The sequence below is a fragment of the Artemia sp. Qi Xiang Cuo genome, chromosome 12 (genome assembly GCF_049724085.1).
Source record: "Artemia sp. Qi Xiang Cuo chromosome 12, ASM4972408v1, whole genome shotgun sequence".
In the NCBI taxonomy this organism is placed as follows: domain Eukaryota; kingdom Metazoa; phylum Arthropoda; class Branchiopoda; order Anostraca; family Artemiidae; genus Artemia; species Artemia sp. Qi Xiang Cuo.
In genome coordinates this window covers 49,597,928-49,620,649 of record NC_142805.1, presented here as the reverse complement: position 1 = coordinate 49,620,649, position 22,722 = coordinate 49,597,928, and the positions used below count along the sequence as shown (strand labels likewise).

Below are 22,722 nucleotides of genomic sequence, written 5' to 3'. Positions count from 1 at the left end.
TTCTGGCCTTATTTACGATGAACTTATTGTTCTTCAGCTCGTTGGGCAGGTGGAACCTGACTATTACTACCATTTTCCAAGGTAGCAAGGCAACCATACAGAGACCTTTCACTGCGCACTTAAGGAACGGCTTTGGTAGAAATTATACTATCACTTGGAACCGTCTTATGTGGACGACATTACTAAAAATCGGTCTATTGAATCCTTTAAATGGGAGCCTTAACGTAAACCTATGATTACCCTTTTGGTGAAAAAAGAAAAAAAAAATAGTCATATTAGGCCATGAAGGGTAGCGTAAGTTTGTTTTGTAAGGTACAAAGAAAACATATTTTGCCCTCTTCCTTGAAACACAGTACATACCTCTCCTCCTTTCTCCAAAACATCCGGGAATTTTCAAGTCAAACCCTCAGCCGTGAGGCAAAACAGAGTATTACCTACCAAACTACGCATAAAATTCGTCCTTTTTTAATAAAAGCAACTAAATGCATGCAATCTCTTTAAACTGTACATAATACTAACTTGTCTTCAGGCATAAAACAGAAAAAAATGCATACTCTCCCTGATTGTCGGAAACCGACTGTTTAAATTGCAAAAGTTCTCAGTATATTAAGGTTGTCCTTAAGTTTCAGCACCAAATATATTAATATTCTACTTGTGTCGAAGAAACACTAGAGAGGTTTTTTTTCAAAGTACTTATACCAGCCTCCCAAATAAAAATGATGACATTCTTGTCACTTAGAACCTTGTCCAACTAGCACTGCCGTGCGAATGTTTGTGTTTTTTAAATCCGCCAAAGTTTCCTCATCCTTCGTCCTTCTTGGTCGAGTATATTCGTATGTTTTTATTTGTACATTTATCAGTCTTTGATTCGCAGGTTTGCATTCTTGTAAAGTAGATCATCTTCTTCTCCATGGACTCAGACGGTCAAGACCCATAGAGGGGAGGGATCATGAAGTCTTCAAAAGGATATTAAGTCTTAGAAAAGTGGCTTTTGAGGTCAAAATAACGTTTATAATACTTATCCAAAATATTTTTATGGGTGGCGGGGGTACTTAGGGTTACCTATGTGGGCAATGCCCTGCTCTTGCTCGATTGCACAAGTTTTGATTTGGTCGCTTTGGGTTACATGTACAGAGAATGCCCAGCTTTCACTTTTTTTTTCATAGGTTTGATTATACTTGTAGCTGATGACCACTAAATCGTAACCAGGCTGTTCACTTTTTTTCTGCATTGATTGCGATTTTGCTAAAAAAGAACAAAACAAAAAAACTCTACAAATTCACATATTTTGGCTATATAAGTCAAAAAGGATCTTGTGACACGTTTCTTTGCGACTGAGCTTTACGCTCCTCCCTGTTGGCGGTCAATTAGTACAAAATATTTCTGCTATTCAGGTCTGATTCTCAAGATTCTTGGCAATTTGCAAATTTTTAAAAAATGTGTGTGTGTGCTATTATAACGCTTAGAGGAAATTGGTCATCATGATTTTTGATATAAAGATTCTGCTAGTAAGAACAAAAAAAAGTTGAAGTGGTTTCATTATCGTAAGTAATTACTCTGTCATTTAAAAAATGAACCATTTAAACTGAAGTTATCAAGGCTATTTACAACCAAAATAACATGTACAAGGCTTGACAGAAAACTTATGTAAGTTAGAGCTGTATGCAGTCTCTTCAAGCTAAAAGACTCCAATACTGCCGTAGAGATTTGTTTTAACGCAAACTTGAAGATGAAGAAAAGAGGTTATATATTTGACTGATAAAAAAGGTAAACTAGGCATGCACTTGAACTATGAGCCCTGTTGAATAAAATTACAACAGACCAATTAGTTTTAATCTAAAAAGACATTTATATACTTTTCCCCTGTTAAGTACCTATAAAACTATCCACATAAACACACTTTTGGAGCAATAAATTGTGAAGAAATCTTCCTTAGATTTTTTCTTTTTTTTACACAATGTTTTTGAAAGAAGTGAAAATTTTCTTAAGAAATAGAATTTCAGGGTATTGCCATAGCCATCTAGCTCGTATGGGCAGAACCTTAAGCACTAGTGCAGCTACTTAAAATTTCAAAGGAAGAAAAGAAATTGTAGTTAAAGGTTCGCCAATTTCAAGACAAATTAGGAACAAGCTGGATGCCATCTTCTATTTTAATTTTCAATTCGATCCTTTTGAAATTTTCTTGTTGATCAAACCAAGTGTGGCGTAGAATTTCTCTTGCCGTTAAACGTTCATTTGGGTCTTTGGTTAACATCTTGCTTATCAAGCATCTTGCAGCATAAGACATTTCTGATGAAGCTGCATACTTTCCAATTATAATTTTTGACAACAATGTTACAGGATTGGAATCTTGGAAGGGATACCTAAATAAGATAAATGATCAATAATATGTGATTATATCTTGGTCAGCGTGGAAAAAACTGCACGAGGGATGTACGCATCGACTATAATAAAATCCTTGAGGCACACCTAACATAGTTAGTTATAATCGTTTGGAAGCTGATGAGCTATGTAAATGAGGTATGGTGTCTCCCTTTTCCTTACCATTTTAACTGGTTGGTGGCCAGCGGCTCTATTGGCAACTCATATAAAAAAGCACGAAGTTTACTGATGGATCTAAAATAAATTTAAAATAAATCTTTTTTTAATGGAAGGTTGACTATCTTTGGATTTTCTTATGGAAATTCTAAAATTGTATTCTATGGAATTTGTCTTGTTGATTATATTTATGGTAATGAAATAAGGGAACGTGTCCTTAAATGGCACTAGTCTTGACAAGAGTCAATGTATAGTTGATTCTTAATAAGTTGTTGCAGAATAACATGTTGTTAACTTACAGATTTCTTAAAAGGAGAAATAGAAAAAAGAAAATTTGTGTCCCCTAGTTTGTTAATGATTGCAATTCTGGAGTTTCCCGAATCAGGAACCGCAATCTGCAATTACTTAAGCCATCCATTGGCTGCAACGAGCAGCATTGGTAGTAACTTTAAATTATTTCTAAATGACATTCTGTTTTAGATAAACATACTTTCATAGATAAAATCAAACACTATACTCATTTCGTCTACCATGAAAGGCAATTACCAGAATACTCAAACACAAGGATTAGGTTATATGACTACCTAAAATGTTTATTTTTTTTTTTTAATACGATGACAACCAAGAATGATTTACTCACCAAAATTTTTCCCGAGATATAAAGAACTTATTTGCCCGAGACATGAACGGTGGAGGACTAAGAGTATTTTTTCACATAGTTCAACAATAAATTCCAAATTTGAGGACCATAATGGCAAAAGATATCCAAGTACTGATTCTAAGCTTATGAGCTCTAATATTCTGAATTTTCTGTACTGATTTAGAACCTGTTACATATTTGCTCGTATAAATTGAGTATTTGTAAAACCGCAAGTAGTATAAGACTGCAGAACCCCTATTTATTCATTTCTTCGAGAGGTTAAAGGCATTAATTGTGGGAAGAAGGCATTCCCCTAAAATTTCAAAAATGCATTTTCTAGTGGGATTTTCATTGAAAAGTGTTTTTTATATTTTCAATGAAAACTCGGAAAAAAAACATATTTTCCTCTTCCCATGACTTTGAAAATCAGATCTTGCCCCCCCCCTCCCGAGTAAATTTCCATGAGATGACTCGTTAGCAAGAGGGTCTGAGCAATCATCAGAATCATCATAATTTGACAATATTTTTATAGGTTTATTTTGAAGTTTTTTTTTTATTCTTTGAAAACATATTAGAAAATTACATGCCCAAGCCGAGCATCTGCAACTAACATATGGAGAAAAAAACAGAAAATTAAAGTTTTTAAGATTCTTTTGGGACTGCATTCTCTATTCTTACCTCAAGGGCTCTGCTTAGGGTTTTCAGTAATTAAGAACCCTAAATGTTTTTATTGTTGAAACTCTTTTTATCAAATTTCTTTAAACTTTGATTTGATCAGCTATGGCTCTCAAATCTTTATTCACCCCCCCCAAGTTGATAATTAAAAAACAAACGGATTTCATCGTCACTAGACGAGACTCTAGAAAATACCATAAATAGAGTTAAAGAAAAAGTAGGGTAATAAGGTAACATAAAAAATTTGGAGCAAGTTACAGCCTTAGGCTTCTCGGAAAATCAAACATTTCACGGCAAGATAAACCTCAAATATCGAGACTTCTCTTTAAAAGCTGATATCGGTGAAAGAAAATAAAGGCAAGTGGATCTGGCTCACCGTGGCTGTGGAAAGAAAATAATATTTTGTAACTCCTAAAATAACTTCAGTAAGCTCTGAAATAAATTGGCTGATGCTTGATATGAAAATATTTTTGCTAATCTACCAAAAGGTGTTAGTGACGGCTATGTTACTGGTAGCACATGGAAGACGTCATGTCGATGGAGTAAAAATAAATCGGAAAACGTCATAAAACGGAGTTGAGGCCCTTTAACACGTACTAAACCACCCATTAGAAGGTACTTACTTTCCACAGAGCATTGTGTACAGTATAATGCCTAGGCTCCAAACATCTGATGGCTTTCCCTTATAATGACCAGACTTTCCACTTCTTATGGCTTCGGGTGAAATGTAGAAGGGATTAGATTTCTTTGTATACCCCTTATCGTCACTCTCACCAGGTTGCAACAAACTGCACCCGTCTAGATTTTCTATACATAGACTCGTCCTAAAATAATGTAATCAAATTATATACACTATACATCTCAACAGCAACCTTTTTAAAATAAAATGTACATAACTTAAAAACTAGCAGTTTAGACGTAAATTCCATTCAATAAGAGTTTAAATATCAGTTTTTATTACATACTTTCAGAGAACCCTAGGAGAGGGACCAGTGCATGTTCAAGGTCCTTGGGTATTTGAGTGAGGACAAATTTATTAGAAGACAAAAAAAAAAAACAAAAAAATAGTTATTCATTAAGCTCTAGCTCTAAACAGAAAAAAAGAAAAAAAATTATTAGAAATTATTAGAAAAAAAGTTACCGGTTTCCTCAGATCTTATATTCAGATCAAGAACTTGAGTCTGATCTGAATAATTAACAAGTACTGAAGTTTTTCACGTTTGTATGGTCTTCAGTTGCTCTCTTTTTCAGCTTTTTTTTTCTCTTTTAGAAGGTTTAGGTAAATTTACATGTTTTGATTGTTTTTTTCATATCCTCTTGTGAAATGTAGTTTATGTATTTGTTAGGCTTAGTAGGATTACTACAATTATTCGTATAATATTGTGTGTGGTTGTTCAGGTAAAGTATAGCTGTTCTGCATGCAAAATGTGTTAGCTACAATTATTCTACATGTTATACAGTAAGAATTGTTTTCTAACTTCACACTGTCCAAATACTTTACAAACACCCCCACACCTAATGTGCAAATATATAAGTTCAATGCATTCTGTCACCCATCACTTTTCTTTGTGGCTGTGAAACCATTTTTTTCCAGATCTTACATTCAGATCAAAAACTTGAGTGTATTCTGAATAATTAACAAGTACCAAAATTTCTTAGTATCATTTTTTAAAGCATGAATGTCAACATCTCTTTGAAAACTATATGGAACTTTGGACAAATTTTTGGGACCCTAGACATTAAAAGTAAATTTCTAAAAATATTTAATTTGTAATAGTCGTACAAGAGGTCAAAGCCTATGCTATCGTTTTGGGGCTGTTATTCAGAAGGGGATAGGAGAACCAAGGACACTGTAAGATTAATAGACTCCTTAAATATATACCAAAACGGATAAATTACCCAAATACAATTAAATGTCTTTTTTTCTCCCCGGAAAACCCTTGGCTCAACCTCTCCGATCCTCAAGAAAAGTCACCGGGTTGTGTGCCTCCCTTCTCCCTCAAGTAAGCTCAAGTTTGAGTTTAGTGCTTTATGTATACATATTGTGATGGACGATGATAATTACTAACATTTTTTTTCGTACTGTATTTTTCATAGTGCGACAAAAAAAAACGACCTCCCATCTCATTCATAACGAACCCATCGGTCATCAATTTCATAGACGAGACAGCCTTCCCACTTATAGATAGAATGAAAATATAAAACTATATAAGTAACAGATGAAACGTCTAATCGAGACAATGAATGAAAAAAGATAAAAAAAATCCGAATTTCCCAGGTTCTCATTTGAAAACTTTTATCTACTTAAAAAAGAAGAACAACTTTTTTTTTACTTCTTGGATAGGAATAATTTTGACACCATTGGAACTAAATATTTTATTTTTTTAGCAGCGTTTAATAAAACATATTTCAGTAATTTAGAAACATGGTGATACTACGGACGATTAGAAACAAAAAATATCTTACTTTTGAGAGTTAGAAAATATAAAACGTCTCAATTTCATGTCATTAAGAATGATTCCTGCTGAATGACAGTCCTCAACAGCCTTAACCATTTGGAAGAAGAGAGCTTTGGCTGCTTCTTCTGATAAGAACCTGGAAAACGATTAAAGCAAATAAGTATAACCTTATGGCACTCCCTTGCTCAGAGACAAATAGAAAACAAAATAATAAGCGCATATTGAGGGCACTCCAAGTTTCAAAAGAAGTTTCTAACTGAACTCTTATTACAGCCTACTTAATAAATAATCAGCTGACAGTGTTGTAGAGAAAAATGTAGCAGCATCTGATGCCGTATTCTGCGACACGAAACAGAACAGACAGACAATTGTGAGACGAGTAAATTTTCAACCAGTATTTTTTATGCATAGTCCGAACAGTCTGGCTGTAGTAATGAGCTAAATACAAGTTTTAGGGATTGTTTTATATACTTTTAGACGATTTTGAAATTGTGCTCTTTTTAGAATAAGTATTCATTAAAGCACGAATTAAAGCTTCATTTTTGAACCTTTTAAGTTTTAGATTAATGCTGTCCCGCCAAAGCAAATTGTAAAGTGGCCTATTCTTAAGGCAGGTTGGATGAGAAATAAATCTCATAAGAAAGTAGGTTAACTTAAACATACCTTTCTTTTCTTCTGCTTTTTTTTACTATTAATAACGAGGATTTTCTTGTGCAAAAAATGTTCTAGAAATCCAAGATCTAGCTAATATAATTTGATATCGAAAAACACACTTCATATTTTTTTTTTTTATGAGTGACAAAAGGGAAATGTCGAATTCCAAAACAACAAACGTTTCTAAGTATTGGAGAACACGATATATTCGGAAAAAACTTTAACCCGTTGATAGAAGATTTTGAGTTTATAATCAAGTGTTATACGCGTTAATTGAAAAAATGGCTTTGAATAAGAACAGTCAAGCAGATTAGCACTCCATTTTCCTGTAAATGTCGTTTTGTTGACTCACATGTCCAAAGTGTAAGGCGAAATATAAACTTTACCAAAAAGAATCAATACAGCAAAAATTAACAAGGGGTTAAGGCACATGCTGGAATTATAAGTTGGAGAAAATTTGTCATTTATTCCAAACCAAATGTAATAGAAAATGCGTTTCAAGTATTATTGAAATAATCAACCTGCCTAATGCTTTTTGAATCGTGCCCTTAATTAAAGTAATTTTTTTTAATAAGTCATAGGTCATCAAGTCTTGACAGAGTTTCAGAAACGCATAAGGTATGTTACGTTATTTATGTAAAATTAATTTAGAAAATAGAAGTACAAAGAAATAAAATTAAACTCCATGAAAAACTATTATGATCAAAAATTTGTTTGTTAGCAGTTTTTCAAATTTCGAGACTTTCTTTATTTCTTACTAGGTAAGCGAACCAAAGTGTTTATAATGAACTTTCATAAGGATCTTAGTTGACAAATAGTAGGCAATCAATGGTCTTCTCATCACTGACTGAATCATCACTGACTGAATCATCAGAGCAGAATCATCACTGACTTAACATTTAAATCAGTCCACACGATTTTAACTACCCTACCGAGTGCCATTCACAAATTGACAATATTGACATTTGCAAATGACAAGAGAAATTTGAAAAAGTAATAATTCAAAAGAGGAAGTAATGTATTGTTTCTAAAGATATCAAAATTATTTATCTTCAAGTGTTTTTCGGGCAATTTATAGACATTTTATGCTGAAGAATCTATTTCAGCGTTCAGAAATTTCATTGTTACCCTATCACTTTTCAATCCGCACAATTCTCGCCTCTACACCTCTTGTTCGGGGTTTTTCTAAAAATATGCAAGCATAGTAGATAAATGAGTAGTTATTTATTGTTTATCTGTATTTTCTACCGTATATAAACAGACTTTCCCACAATTCTCGATTTGGCCGTCATTTCCAAGAAGAATCATAAATTGTCGTGAAATTAAGATAGAAAATACTGGGAAAATTTCAACTGATATTGGATTTAAAAAACAGAATATTATTGAAAGAAATTTAGTCAATATTTAAAAACAGCACTCATGTTGTTGAATTACAGGTACCTTAATTATTATTTTCAAATTTTTCATGCACAGCGAATCATACTTCTTCTAAAAAATTAATCTAAGTTCCAAAGTCATCCGAGAATTTGTGGAAAGGTCTATTGTATAAGAGCAGACTTGAGATTTTTTTAGTACAGTTTCATCTATTCTACGTATAAATTAATGTCTCGTATTTTGGAAAGAAAATGAATGGATTCACTCATTCAAAATTGTTCATATTCAAAACACATAATAAATGTTTCCCACTTTAAGGAGCATAAAGGGCTTTAAACCTAAAATAACATTTATAAAAGACTAAAATAACAGTAAACAATAATAAATATTAAAATCCCCTCTTAAATCCCTCGCAACAGTATAATCTGTACACGAATTTACATGAAAAACTGTTTTTTCTTATGCCAAAATAACGGATGTTGTAATTATTATTGTTATTATTTATTGATAAACCGTTATACATAAAAATACGGACAGACACATAAAAAACAAAAAGAGAAAAAAAACAAAAAACAAACAACAAAAAGAAAACAAAAACAACCAAACAGCAGCAAACAGAATACGAATTACTATTATTAAGTGAATTTCAGTTATATTATATGCATAAAATGGCTTTTCATTCGTGATTTATTATTCCTCAATTGTGTCTACACATTAAATTTTCAAACGCAGTGGTTGGATCGGTAACTCCATAACTTCTAACGAGAAAGGAGTTGCTTGTCCAACTTGGAAAACGGAGAAGGTATTTAGCTAAATCTAAAATAGTAGGAACGGATTAATTTTTTTCCGGGTTAGAAAGAAATTTATAGAAGCGGGCAGCGTAAAGTATTTTAGGAAGGGTAACAGCATGGAAAAGGCTTACAAAAATTTTGTGATTAAAGCGCAGCTTACAGGAGGTCAAGTGTCTTTTAAGGTGATCTACGAGAAGGTTCCGAGCGTGTTTGATTTGTGATCCTATAGGGAGACCTAAATAATAAATATGATCAACAGATTTAGCGGAAAAAATATAGAGCTTGGAATTAGTGTTATGAATTTATTATAATAACTATTTTTGTTTATTTAGATTTTTTCTAAAACTTTCCAAACATGGTTTTATTTTTTTGTTAGTTTTATCAAGAAAGAAAAATGAATATATATGTTTTTTCTTACTTCAGATCTTTAATGTGAGTATGCATATTTCCATGACCTTTTTCAAATATAAGGTATCTTATATCTGCATCCAGGAACACGTCAACAGGAAAAGCAATGTGAATAGATTTGGCAATCCTTACATGAGCTTCCAGTTGTCCCATCCCATTCGGAAAGTTAATTTTCTGAAATTAAAAATAGGACATAAGAAATTGTGCGAAAATGACAATTTGTCGTAGGGTCTTGTGCATTGCTTGTCGTTAGAATGCGTGACTGTGTCTCTGATAATAACTCCTTTGCCTGCAGCAATATTTCTTATTTTGCCTTACTTGTGCATACACATAATTTTCCGGAAAATTTTTCTTCTTTGTTTGTAGCATTTTACAGAGGCTACTCTGTGAAATTTTGAACCTATTTCTCACTAACCTAAGGGGGCGTGTTTGCCCAAAAAAGTCACGCGATTCTCTTTTCCCATCAAACAAGCAAAACCGAATTTTTTTATATATAGTTTATGAACTAAAGAAACTGATATGTCCCACAAGTTTTCGGCCCATTTTTTTGTGTTTTTGTGTCATTATTTGCAAGACTAATGAGAATTAACACTAAAAATTCAACTCTCACTTGTCCCGAATAACTCCGCCCAACCCTCACGGAAGTGTTGACAAATAGGCATCGCATCCCATGTTGGCTGGAACGTTTAAGAGTTAACTCGAGATCCATGGCACTGTAAAAAAAAATGGCTTGAAAATTTTTCGGAGACAGTGGGGAGGACACTAATGAAAATTTTGCCCCGGATGCACAAGAGGCCAGAAATGCCACTGTGTAGTACTGAAATCATACAAAAAAAAATATGAGAACGAGATGAAAAAAAAAAATAAACTAGCTTAACGTATTAATTATTTATATGCTCAAACTCTTCTAAGTATTATATTCAGATAATCTGCTTATAAAATACTATTATTTTCCACCATTCAGTCCGTGCGGGGTGCTTCTATTGTTTCATATCATCGGGTTACTTATCTAGACTGGCTTCCCGACCAAGGCACTGCCAAGTGAAAAAGGCTCTATGACCTCTATAAAAAGCTCGTCAAAGCTAACTACATTGGGTAATTTTTTCCGTTGCAAATGTTTTTATTACTTGACTCTCGAGGTACTTTTAGGCTTTTGGAGCAGCCGATATTAACTAGGAGTTTATTATCAATTTAGCCCTCGGTTTTGTGGGCCCTAGGTTCTTCCCTTGTACCTTCATACCAGTACAGATACAGTGAAAATTTCTGCAACAAAAGTAACAGGAAAACTTCGTACCTAAATTAGAATGTCCAAATTCCTCACTACAGAATGACAACATAGTCGTTGGTGGTGCATCTAGGGGAAAATACCCATTAACCTGCCGGAAAATACTTAATGGCAGAGATGAAGTTCATTTTGATGGGAAACGGAAAATACACCTCCCCCATCTAACCAGCTGGTCACCCTCTCACCTCTTAGAAAAAAAGTTATAGCGACGCCTACGGACAGAATAAAGTATCCAACACTTAAGGAAATAGAAAACTAATATTTTTTGAGTTGCCAAGAAATTTTCTTTGTTCTTGATTTCCATCTTCATAAACTAACACAACTTCAGTAACAATGAGTTTCTATGAAAAAAAAGGTAATTAAAAACATAAAAATTCACCCATGAGTACTGTTTAACACCTGTGAGGAAAACTCTGATTTTCATTGAGGAAAAAACTAGTACGAAGAGCTAAACCACCTGCCGTTAATTAAAAAATGTTGTGTGCTATTTTCTGTTAAACTGCAAACTTATACTCGAGCCCCCATAGGTGAAGACATTCGATTGATCTATCCAACCAGGTTTCCACTCTTTGATGTGGCTCTTGAGATATTTAAATACCTTTAGTATGCCGAAAGACTGTGTCCGCTTTTCTTTGCTCTATTAGTCACTAGAACATAGAGTGTTGAGTGGTTGTTTTCAACGCGTCTTGGTAGTAAAATACTTTGCTCAAACTATAGGTGAATAATTAGAGTCCCATACCCTGAAATTAATTTCCGGTTGTCCTCCCTCTTGTATACAATTGCTCTCTTATAACTTAAACCGTTTTGAATTAACACCCACTTTAAAAAATTCTAGCCACTCTTAATTGCCACCAAAGGAGGAAAAATACAAACGTTTAAAATTTTTCAAAATCTAGACGTCAATTTTATACATAGAAGTATAAAAAGAATAGAAAAGCATACTTATAAAGTATATAGAGGTTTTTCTCATTATTATTTGGTCTCAGCTTTAAATGAGATTAATTAAGACTACAACAAAATGTTAAAATTAGCAACTTATACAGTTTTTTTTTCATTTCAGTGACAACTAATTATTTACATTCGAGGAACCATTTACAGAAAACAAAGATAATTCAAGTATAAATTATGGTTTTCACCAAATATTACCTTTAGCTCAAAAAGGACTTATGGTTAGTCTAAAAAAAATGTTGAGTAACATAACATATTACCTATTTTTCTGGTCTATTTTTGATAAAAAAAAAAGAAGAGGAATAAGGAGTCAGGGGGCGTCTCGACAACAAATTGAAGGGAAAAAAATTAATTATAAAACAATTTATTACAAACTTTTTTTCCTTATTTTTTGTACCTTCTTTCCTTTCTTTCCATGTGCTCATATGTTTATTGACATAAGCATTTGCTATGACCCTATATCCCTAGAAATTTATGTTCAGCCAAATAAGTCATTCTAATATTGATGCTTATTTAAATGGCTTTCAATGCAAAATGATAAAATAATTAATATTAATAATATATATACAAAGGTAAAATCGATCTATTTCATGTTTTGTACAGTATCTCTAATATGTTTGACATTGCCTGAAAAGCGAAAAAAGGTTGGTTTTTTAAACAATTTTTCATAAGGTATTTTTCTTAGTTCAGTTTTACAAGCCTAGAAAAAAACTATAGGGTGAATAAATAACAACTAACTTCTTTATTAGCCTTAGAATAAGCATTTTTCGTTGTTAATTCCACATCCAACATCGATACTTGTTTCAGGATAACTTTCTAAGGAAATAATCAAAAATATATAAATAATATCAAAATCTCAGAGGATTAAAAGTTAAAATAAGACAAGCAAATATGAATTAAAGCTATAATATTTTATTGTTAAAAGAAAATAAGTTTGGTCTTTAGAGGACATTTCGCTGCTCTTTTCACATTCTCTAATAGAGCTTTATTTCTTTTTTATGAAGACAAGGTGAAAAATTCACGAGATAATATTTTTCTTTTTACGTTATTATGTTTTAGTTTTTTTGCAGTTCTTTGTAGTTTAAATCAGTTTCAATTAAAACTCGTGCTTTTATTTGGGTCTAAGTTGACTTTGATCAGTTTAATCCATTTTCTATGCACAATAGCAGAAGCCTTGCTACCAGAGATCGTTAAAACTAGTAATGTCTGGCTTCTATCCATTTCATCGACATTGGGGAAACACATTTGCTGCCATCTATCGTCTATGAGCAGCTTCATTTATCCTGGATTTTGATTGAAGCTACTAAACTGCTAAGAATATGGTTTACAGAACTGTAATTGAAGCACGGTTTACCATGGGAGCCTAAAACTAATAACATATGGCTTCTATTTAGATCATCCACGCTAGAAAACAAAGGTATCGCGATCTATCATTCATGAGCAGTTTCATCTATTCTAGATGTTAGATTGAAGCCGATAAACTAATAAGAATAGGATTTGCCAAAATTTTTTTTTTTCATATTTACATAAAATCATCGGATTCTTATGAGATTTTTAATTATGAGATATTAATTACGTTTAAAGCTACACATCAAAATTTATGACACTGGGAAAATTTATCTAATTTTAGACTAAGGGGGGAAACATCCCCAGAAATGGAGGATCTTCATGAGCATAATACCGTCAAGTTAAGCATAACAAAAGATCCTATTTTAGTGGTTAAAAGTCCCTTCATACAAAAATACTAATTTTTTTTTAATTTTTTTTATATTTTTTTTTTTTTTTTTAAGAATCATGCTTTCAGATGCGTATGTTATTACATCAATTTTCCTTCTTTTCTCCAGGAGACCATATCAAACCATTCATTCTAGAATATTGGAGAGGGCTCATTTAAACGGAAATTAAAAGTTCAAGCGCCATTTTTAACTCACAAGAAAATTGCACCAAGGGGTGCTAATTCACGAAAATGTATCAGGGGCGAAGGTGTTTCCGAAATCTAGGAGGGTAAACCTAGTGGTTATCAATTAAAATACCAATAAGTTATTTTCAATATTTATGGAGGGGCAACAATCAAAGGAGCAACTGCACAAACCTACCCCCCCCCCCTCCCATTGGTGCTACTGATTGCGCTGCAACAAGGTAAAATTTTCTACCATTTCCTCCTTTCTCATAAAGGGGAAAAATTTAAACTATCCCTAAAGTACCTAGGCACATACCCTTTGCTAAATATATTTTCAAAATTTTTAGTAACTTGCCTTTAACTTGGCCACCATCAAATTTCAAAAACTCTAGCTTTATATATTTATGCAAAAGTGTGCTTTCATTATCTTAAATATTATTCAAAGTTTTTATTTTGTTTTGTGGCTTATGACGATTCAGATTAAGTCTTTGGCGTAACTTAGACCTTGAAAACTATGGGAGGTTGATTTAGTTGGTTAGTAAATAATAGAGTTTCAAACAATCCGGTGGATACTTAATCGAATTGTTGCTGAATTTAGAAGGATTTTCCTTTCGACAATTGAACTAATGTACCAAAATGCGTGGGTGTTACATATTAGTGCTGATTTTTCGTTATTAGTGGATATTCAATAACAAAACGAATCAAATTTTAAAATTTTCAGCTTTAGCCTCTCAAAGCTGAAACTGAATCCCCTACTTTCGGTTAGAAATGTATAAAATTAGCGGTTAAATGCAAGGTCAATCTTTTCCGTGTAACTCTTTGTAAAATAATTTTTTTTTTCGGTAAGTTCTGAGTAAAACAAACATAAACAGAACTACGTTTGGTTTATTTGGTTTAAAATCATTTTATAGTTTTGAATGGGATTGTCAACAGTTGAGGAATTAACAAAATATGATTTATATGAACCTGCATCGTTACACTGAAGCTAAGCATGTAACTAATTCATATTGCATGGAGTGACAAAGGTGCTGTTTAATTTCTATCCATTGGAATTTTATACAGGGTATCAAACGTAACTAAACTTAATAAAACAGCAACTAGCATCAGCACCCATTCTTGGCCACTATATTTAAAGAGCAATAGAAAATTATATAAATAGTCTATATATATGATGAAATAGCTATACTGTATTTACTATCAACTAAAAGTACAAATATAGAAGCAGAATCTAAATCATTGGCATGATTATAGGCCTGCCTAAGTAAAGAAAGATGTTGGCACAATGTATTATTTTTTTTTTTATTTTTTTTTTTTTTTTTTTTTTTTTTTTTGGTTTCTTGGTCTTATACCAGGGCACTTCGAATCGAAGAAGTTTTCGTAGAAACTTTGAAAAGTGCTCATTGAATTGGAAATTGAAGTGGCTTGTGCCCTTTTTAATAATCAATAGGGATTGGAAGGAAACTAACACCCCTTCCACACCCACCATTTCCTAAAACACATCCAACCAAAATTTTGAGATAGCCATTTTGTTCAGCGTACTTGATTTACAGATAGAAATTATGTTTTTGAGCAGGACACTCTCTCACAGCCCTCAGGTCAAGGGTTGTAAGTTATGCCCTGGGGGAATATATGGTTTTTATAAAAACGTTGTCGTAGAAACATCAAAAAAGGTTCGTTCGATTGGAAATTTAAAGAGCTAGTGCCCTTTTTAATAGTCTTAATTAAACTTAATTTTGAGATAGTAAATTTATTCAACGTAGTTGAAAGTTCTGGAAATTAAGTCTTTGAGGATGACAACACCCTTCCCCCCTTAGGGCAAGGGTTGTAAGTTATGCCCTGGGGGCATATAAGGTTTTCATTGAAAGCGTTGTCGCAGAAATTTCAAAAGGCCTCATTTGATTGGAAATTGAAAAGGCTAGTGCCTTTTTTAATAGTTGAAAGTGATGGGAGAGCAACTAACGCCCCTCTCAAGCCCACCATTTCCCCAAACATATCCAATCAAAATTGTGAGATAGCCATTTTGTTTAAAGTAGTTGAAAATTCTGGAAATTAGATCTTTGAGGATGAAAAATCCCTCACAGCCGTCAGGGCAAGGGATGTAATTTATGCCCTTGGGGTATATAAGGTGTATATAGAAAGTTTTGTCGTAGAAACTAAAAAAGGGCTCATTCGATTGAAAATTGAAAGGACTAGTGCCTTTTTAATAGTCGAAAGTGATTGGAGGGTAGCTAGTCCCCCTCCCACACTCATCCTCCCATTTGCCCATTATGTTTAAGCACTAAATGTTGCCTTAAGATCAAATCAAAATGCACTGTGTTAATGCTAATTCCCAAAAAGGCATCTCAGCAGTATCCCAAGAAGGACTTTGGGTATTATGTTCAAACTTTTGGGGCTGCTTTTGCTCTAAAAATTTAACCAAATCAAAATAGCATAAGCGTATCCAAGCCTTTAAAGAAAGTAACCAGATTTTTTTGCGAATGGTATCAAGTTTTCTATGTCAGGTCAACTAGAGGAGGTATGAAACTATATTAAACACTACTACTTGCGTCCTGATTTTTAAAAGGGTGTATGTTGTTAAAAATCGCTGAAAATTTTTCCCCAGTATACAAATAGCAGGCCAAACTATAAAGTCTTAAAAAAACGAAAAGATTTAAAGAATTATTGTCTTTTTCCCTGAAAAGACTGTGTCAATATAAAACAAACAGAAATTAATTAAAAAAAACTTTTTCCACAAAACTCGTTTTTCCAAGAAAAGTAAAGAACTCCATTAAACAAAAAATGAGCAAAAATAAAGTCAAATAATCTACCAAGCGTACAACTACCACAAATCAGCATCGATAAATAAATGAAACCCAAACCGAACAGAAACTACAATAAATAACCGAGTCAAAAACGAGCAGAAATTAACATGAATAGGGCTCAAAACCCCTATGCCTTCCCAAGGCCAGAACATAATTTGCACTTAGCTGAAAAAAAATACGAGTGAATGTGCATTGTCAGTTTAATATACATATACTGATATTTAGTAACCAAAATGTTAATATTATTTGATTTATTAAAGTTATAAAAGTAAAAACACTTGTATTTTTTTCAGTAAAGTGCAAAATATGTTCTGGCCTTGGGAAGGCATAGGGGTAGCCCTACTTATGTTAATTTCTGCTCGTTTTGAGTTTGACTCGGTTATTTATTGTAATTTCTATTCGTTTTGGGTTTCATTTATTTATCGATGCCGATCTGTGGTAGTTTCACGCTTGTTAGATTATTTGATTTTTTTTTGCTCATTTTTGGTTTAATGGAGTTCTTTACTTTACTTTGAAAACCTTATTTTGTGGAAAAAGTTTTTTTTATTCAATAAAGAACAAAGAAGACCGAAACACTATGACAGTGTGCCACAAATAACTCAGTTCGGCCAAAAATTGCAATCTCTACAAATCATGATAGTATTTTACCAGTCCCATTTTTAAATATACTTCGGCAAGTAATTTCAACTACCTGGCATTTGAAGTCTTTTTCAGAGAAATTCTCGTGACATTCAAAAAGTGTAGTGCCTTCAATCCCAGCTCCAACAAGATAGTGACTGGGTTGTCGCTGGATGACCTTAGATTTATGCTTTCGTTTTTTGTCTATTTCAGCTGGAATTTTGCTCTTGGAAACTTCTAAGGTTGCAGAACAGATCTTCTGGCTCTTAGCAAGATCATCCACTGAAGGCCACATTCTCCTCTTCTTTGCAAATTCCGAGTGATTTTATGCTAGCGGTAAATCTACAAATGAAAATGACTATCAAAAAGTACCTTGGAATAAGAAACATTATTAAATTTTCTCTTTAAAGGTGATCTTAGGTAGGTTTATTACAGTGCATTGGAGAAGCTAAATTCCTATACGTGTTTTTTCTGTTACAGAAGAAGATGCTTCTAAGTGATGTTTATAGACCCAGTTTCGGCTTAGATTCAAACATAGTATTCGCAGCCATGTCTTTGATCTTGCAGGCCCTAAATTGAAGGTATTACAGAAGATGTTTGTAAGGTTTGCATAAGGATATTTACTCAAGGCAATATTTTAAAACTTAATTTTGGAAATACACATTAAACTCTTCAAGCATAGTATAAGAATTCTTGCAAAATGAAGGGTATCCACAGACTATAATTAAACAACTTAATTTGATATTTAATAGGTAAACTTGATTAAGTAAACTTTTACTAACATGATCAACCTGAAATTCTTAAAGCACACGAAAAGAGAGAGAATACCAAAGTTTGCTTTCCTTAAAGAATAAGTGAGCTGTAAAGTTAGTTTCTATTTCATGTATAAATGGGAGATAACTGCTTTTGCTAAATCTTCAACAAGCCTAAAAAATAATGGAGGAAATTGGAAATATTGGTAGTAATAAAAAAATTGGTAGTAATAATACCAACACACAGCCACTTCTTACGTTTATAGAGCAGAAACACAATTCCAAACCAGCCCTATTGTGCCAAGTCCTCGTGAAGTATTGCTAAGGCTAGGCTATGGGTGACAACTTTGGGGCAACATTTACGGATGTTATCTCCCGGAAAAAACATGCATGTTTCTTTTCAAGTTTGTCGCTGGCTGAAAAATTAGACAACACTAGTAATATGGCTATGAGAATAGACTGAAGCTACCGTACTGGTTGCTTCCAATAGTACGGACGTTAATTCTAAGTACTTTAAAAACCATGCAACACTTGATTTTAGTTCGGGTTATGTTAATAAATTTTGCAAGTTGGGTATGTCTATAGGGGCCTGTATCTGCCCTCGTGTTTCCGTGATATGTGTGGTAGATACACAAACATTGTTGACTATTCACAAAAATGTGAGCGAAGGGGGTTGGGGTTCAGATTTTCTTAGAGAAGATAAAATAGGTTTTGTTCAAAATATAGGGAGAGCAAGTGTAACCCTCCCCCGTTTGGAGCCCCTGCATATGAAACATTCTAGAAGATTTGCTTGCAGCATATCACCGATTAAAACAAGAGTTTTATATATAAGAGAAATTTTGCGAACAACTTACATTTTGATTTCTCTGTAATCAGGAAAATATTGGTTGACTGACAATCCAGTCAACTTGGTAGAGACACAAACAAACAACTGAGACTGACGTGCAAGGGGATGAAAATAAGCCAGATATACAAGATTTGTAACTACCCGTTATGAAACAAAAAAAAAATAAATATGTCAAAATAGTTGAGTTTCAAAATTTGATTGACCCACTGATTGGCTTTTTAGCAACTCTGAAAGGGATAAAGATTCTAATCTGAGAAAAACATGTAAAGGGAGTAGTATGACCTTTAGGAATTGCCTTTTTCATGACGTAGCTTCGGTTCAAGCATTTTTCTTTTTTAAATTGAAGTCCTTAAACAAAAAAGATTTTGAGGGAAGTTTACTGTTTTCAATGTTCTTTTTTTTCTCTCTACTACTTTACTAATTTTTGAACTGGAGCTGGAAAGTATTCCTTCAAAGGGAGCGGTGCTTAAGTAAAGAGCCATAAGCTTTTAATGTACTATTTACTTTTTTCTCCGTCTACTTCGTATATAAGATGCGATCTTAGAGTCTTCGGAACGAGTTCAGTAGATTCAAAATTTCAAGTTCTAGGGTTTTAATTGAGTTTTAAAAGTGATCAAAGGGTAACCACACCCCTAATGTTGGATTTCTTTGCTCTCTGGGCTCCCATTGCCCCCTCCAAGACGTCTGATAAAAATTTTGTAACATCCATTTTGTTCAAAATAGTTAAAAGCTCCAATAAATATGCCTTTGGGGATGATCTGACCCCGCAACCTCTAGTACAAGGTCGTATGTTTAGTAGTTTTAACATAGGCTTTATAACAGAAAAGCGCAGCTTGTCTGATGCTCGGTGAGCCGTTGCCTTGAAACTTTCAGGAATCGATCTCTGGGTCAAAAGAATAAACATTTTGTTGCGGAAGGGGGGGTGTTTATTTTGCACTCAGCAATGGGCAAAATAACTTTTGTCTCGGATCAGTTTCAAACCAAATGCCGTAAGTCGCCGGGCCAAAAGCAACCTAATGCACACAAAAGAGTTACGGGTTAAGCCCCATCCCCCCAAAAACTGGGCCCGAAAAGGGGCCCATTCTTTCGTGATCGGCTCAAAACTTGTATGTTTAGGTCCTTGGGATAAGGAGACCCCAATACAGAAGGGAAAAGGGAGAAAATATTGGTTCGCCCCAAAATAGGCACGACAAAGGGCCAACAATGTTTTTTCCCTTGACACTTCTCATAAACGGGTGTTCATAGGAATTTCTGAGGGGGTTCATTAGATTGAAAACTGAATGTTCTAATACCCTCTTCATTTTTGTTTATCATTACCTTACATATTTTATCAATACCCTTTATCTTAACTGCTCGGATTGGTCTTATTTGATTGTCTAGGTTGTTCTTTTGTCATCTAAGCATTATGAAACTGCTTAAAACACCTTTTGTAAATAGACTAATTATACTTGGTATTTTATATTTAGTTATGTTCCTTTTGTAATGATACATGCGTCATAGATATAAAAACGGTCCATTCACTCCTGAGGGGGGGGGGGAGGATATATTTTATTCCCGTGAAATATGCTCATAAATATGACGTCAATCATATGATTTTTCTTGTCAATCATACGTTTCTTGCTTAATTTTTCCTGCATCATAGACCCAACAAAAGATACAACCACTACTGAGGCAAATATGACGTATATATGACCTTGAAATGTATTCATAAATATGACGTCAGTCATGTGAATCTTTTTTTTTCAAAATTAAGGTTCTTAACGAATTTTCTCAAACTTCTCACCTGTGCAGGTCAGTTTTTTAGGTCATAGAAAATTATGATTTCAATTTTCACGTAAAGATATGGAGCCGTTTTCGAGACAAATACATAAATAAATACATACATACATAAATACACAACTATTCCTCGTTTAAAGAGATAAGATATATATACCGGGCAAGGTTATGAGGCAGGCTTCCATATATAGATTCTTATTGTCCCTTTTCTTCTAACCACTGATAATGTGATCCTCTTTTTGATCTCATGACGTCACCACAGGTTCGGTTCAACCATCCTGAGAAAAATACGAATTATTCATTAAATTGTGACGTATTTAGATTGTTTTGTGTCTAGAAATGTCAATTTGCAAGTTTTAAGAAAAAAAACTATGCACCCAGTTTTGAGCCCATGCTCAAGTATGGCTACGCTGCAGGGTATTGAACCACTAATGAGCCTTTTTTCTAATGAGCCTTTTTTGAAGCTTCTATGACAAAACTTTCCACAAAAACCTTATATACCCAAAGGACATAACTTACGATCTTTGTCCTGAGGGCTATGGGGGAGGGCTGTCATCTTCAAAGACAAAATTTCCAGACCTTTTAACTGCGTTGAGCAAAATTGCCATATCAATATGTTTATCAGAAAGGTTTGGGGAAAGGATGGGCGTGGGAGGGGTGATTCTCTCTCCGATTACTTTCAACTGTTAAAAAGGGCAATAGTCGTCTCAATTTCCAATCGAATAAGTCCTTTTTGAAGTTTTTACGACAATACTTTCTACAAAAAATTATTTGCCCCTAGGGTATAGCTTACAACCTTGCCCCGGAGGGCAGTGGGGAGGGGGGAGGATGTGTCATACTCAAAGAAAGAATTTCCAGACATTTCAATTATGTTCAACAAAATGGCTATACCAAAATGTTGATCGGAAGTGTTTGGGGAAATGGGCGAGGGGGGTGGGGGGGGGGAATTGCATTCGCCCTCCGATCGATTTTGATTATTAATAAGGGTACTAGCCCTCTTAATTCCCAATCAAATGAGCCCTTTTTGAAGTTTCTAAGACAACACTTTTTATAAAAAGCTTATATGCCCCCAGGCCATAACTTATAACCTTTACCCTTTGGACATAATTTCTGGACCTTTCAACTACGTTGAACAAAATGGCTATCTCTAAATTTTGATTGAATGTGTTCAGGGAAATGGTGGGCGTGACAAGGGGGTTAGCTGCCCTCCAATTACTTTCGACTATTAAAAGGGCTTTAGCATTTTCAATTTGAGCCCTTTTTGAAGTTTCTACGACAATACTTTCTATAAAAACCTTGTATGCCCTCAGAACATTACTTTCAAGCCTCGTCATAGGGGTTAAGGGGGTTTTCATCCTCAAAGACCTAATTTCCAGAACTTTAAACTACGTTGAACAAAATGGTTATCCCAAAATTTTGATTGGATGTGTTTGGGGAAATGGTGGGCGTGAGAGAGGGGGTTAGTTCCTCTTCAATCACTTTTGACTAATGGAAAGGGCACTAGCCCTTTCAATTTCCAGTCAAATGAACCCTTTTTGAAATTTCTGGAACAACCCTTTCTTTAAAAATCTTATATGCTCCCTGGGCATAAAAAACAACCCTTACCCTGAGGGCTGTGGGGGGGGGTCGTTCGTCATCCTTAAAGACCTAATTCCCAGAACTTTTAACTATGATGAAAAAATGGCTATCTTAATATTTTAATTGGATGTGATTGTGGAAATGATGGGCATGAGGGAAGGGGATTAGTTGCCTTCCAATCACTTTCGACTTTTAAAAAGGTCGAAGCCATTTCAATTTTCAATTGAATTAGCCCTTTTTGAAGTTTTTTACAGAAACACTATCTATAAAAACCTTATTAGCGAGAGCCTAACTTACAACCATTACCCTGAGGGGTGTGGGGGGGGTGGTGGTGGTTGTCATCTTCAAAGATATAATTTTCAGAACTTTCAACTGCATTGGCTATATCAAATGGCTATATCAAAACGCTGATCGGAAGTGTTTGGGGAAATTAAGGGTGAGAGGGTGGGGGTATTCACCTTCCGATGGCTTTTTATTTTTCTTAAGGGCACTAACCCTCTCAATACCCAATTAAATGAACCCTTTTTGAAGTTTCTACGACAACGCGTTCTATAAAAACCTTATATGCCCCCAGGCCATAACTTAAAACCTTTGCCCAGGGGAATGCGTGAGGTTTCTCATCCTCAAGGACATAATTTCCGGAACTTTCAACTAAGTTGAACATAATGGCAATTTCAA

General features: G+C 34.0%; 1 protein-coding gene across 3 annotated transcripts in view; it reads right to left on the bottom strand.

Annotated features, from left to right (window-relative positions):
* Positions 1-414: 414 nt before the first annotated feature.
* Positions 415-22,722, bottom strand: part of LOC148946218 (tribbles homolog 1-like) — a 35,921-nt gene continuing 13,613 nt past the window's right edge. The window contains exons 2-8 of one of the 3 annotated variants that reach the window (XM_089098312.1): positions 20,624-20,744; positions 17,165-17,433; positions 12,511-12,588; positions 9,550-9,713; positions 6,320-6,448; positions 4,477-4,677; positions 415-2,363 (exon numbers count right to left, since the gene is read on the bottom strand). In XM_089098312.1, coding sequence (XP_088954438.1) covers positions 2,111-2,363; positions 4,477-4,677; positions 6,320-6,448; positions 9,550-9,713; positions 12,511-12,588; positions 17,165-17,386 — 1,047 coding nt within the window. In that variant the 5' untranslated portion in view covers positions 17,387-17,433; positions 20,624-20,744 and the 3' untranslated portion in view covers positions 415-2,110. Of the gene's footprint in view, positions 2,364-4,476; positions 4,678-6,319; positions 6,449-9,549; positions 9,714-12,510; positions 12,589-17,164; positions 17,434-18,697; positions 18,768-20,623; positions 20,745-22,722 lie in introns of those variants that run through there. The other 2 variants (XM_089098311.1, XM_089098313.1) reach the window with 2 other exon arrangements.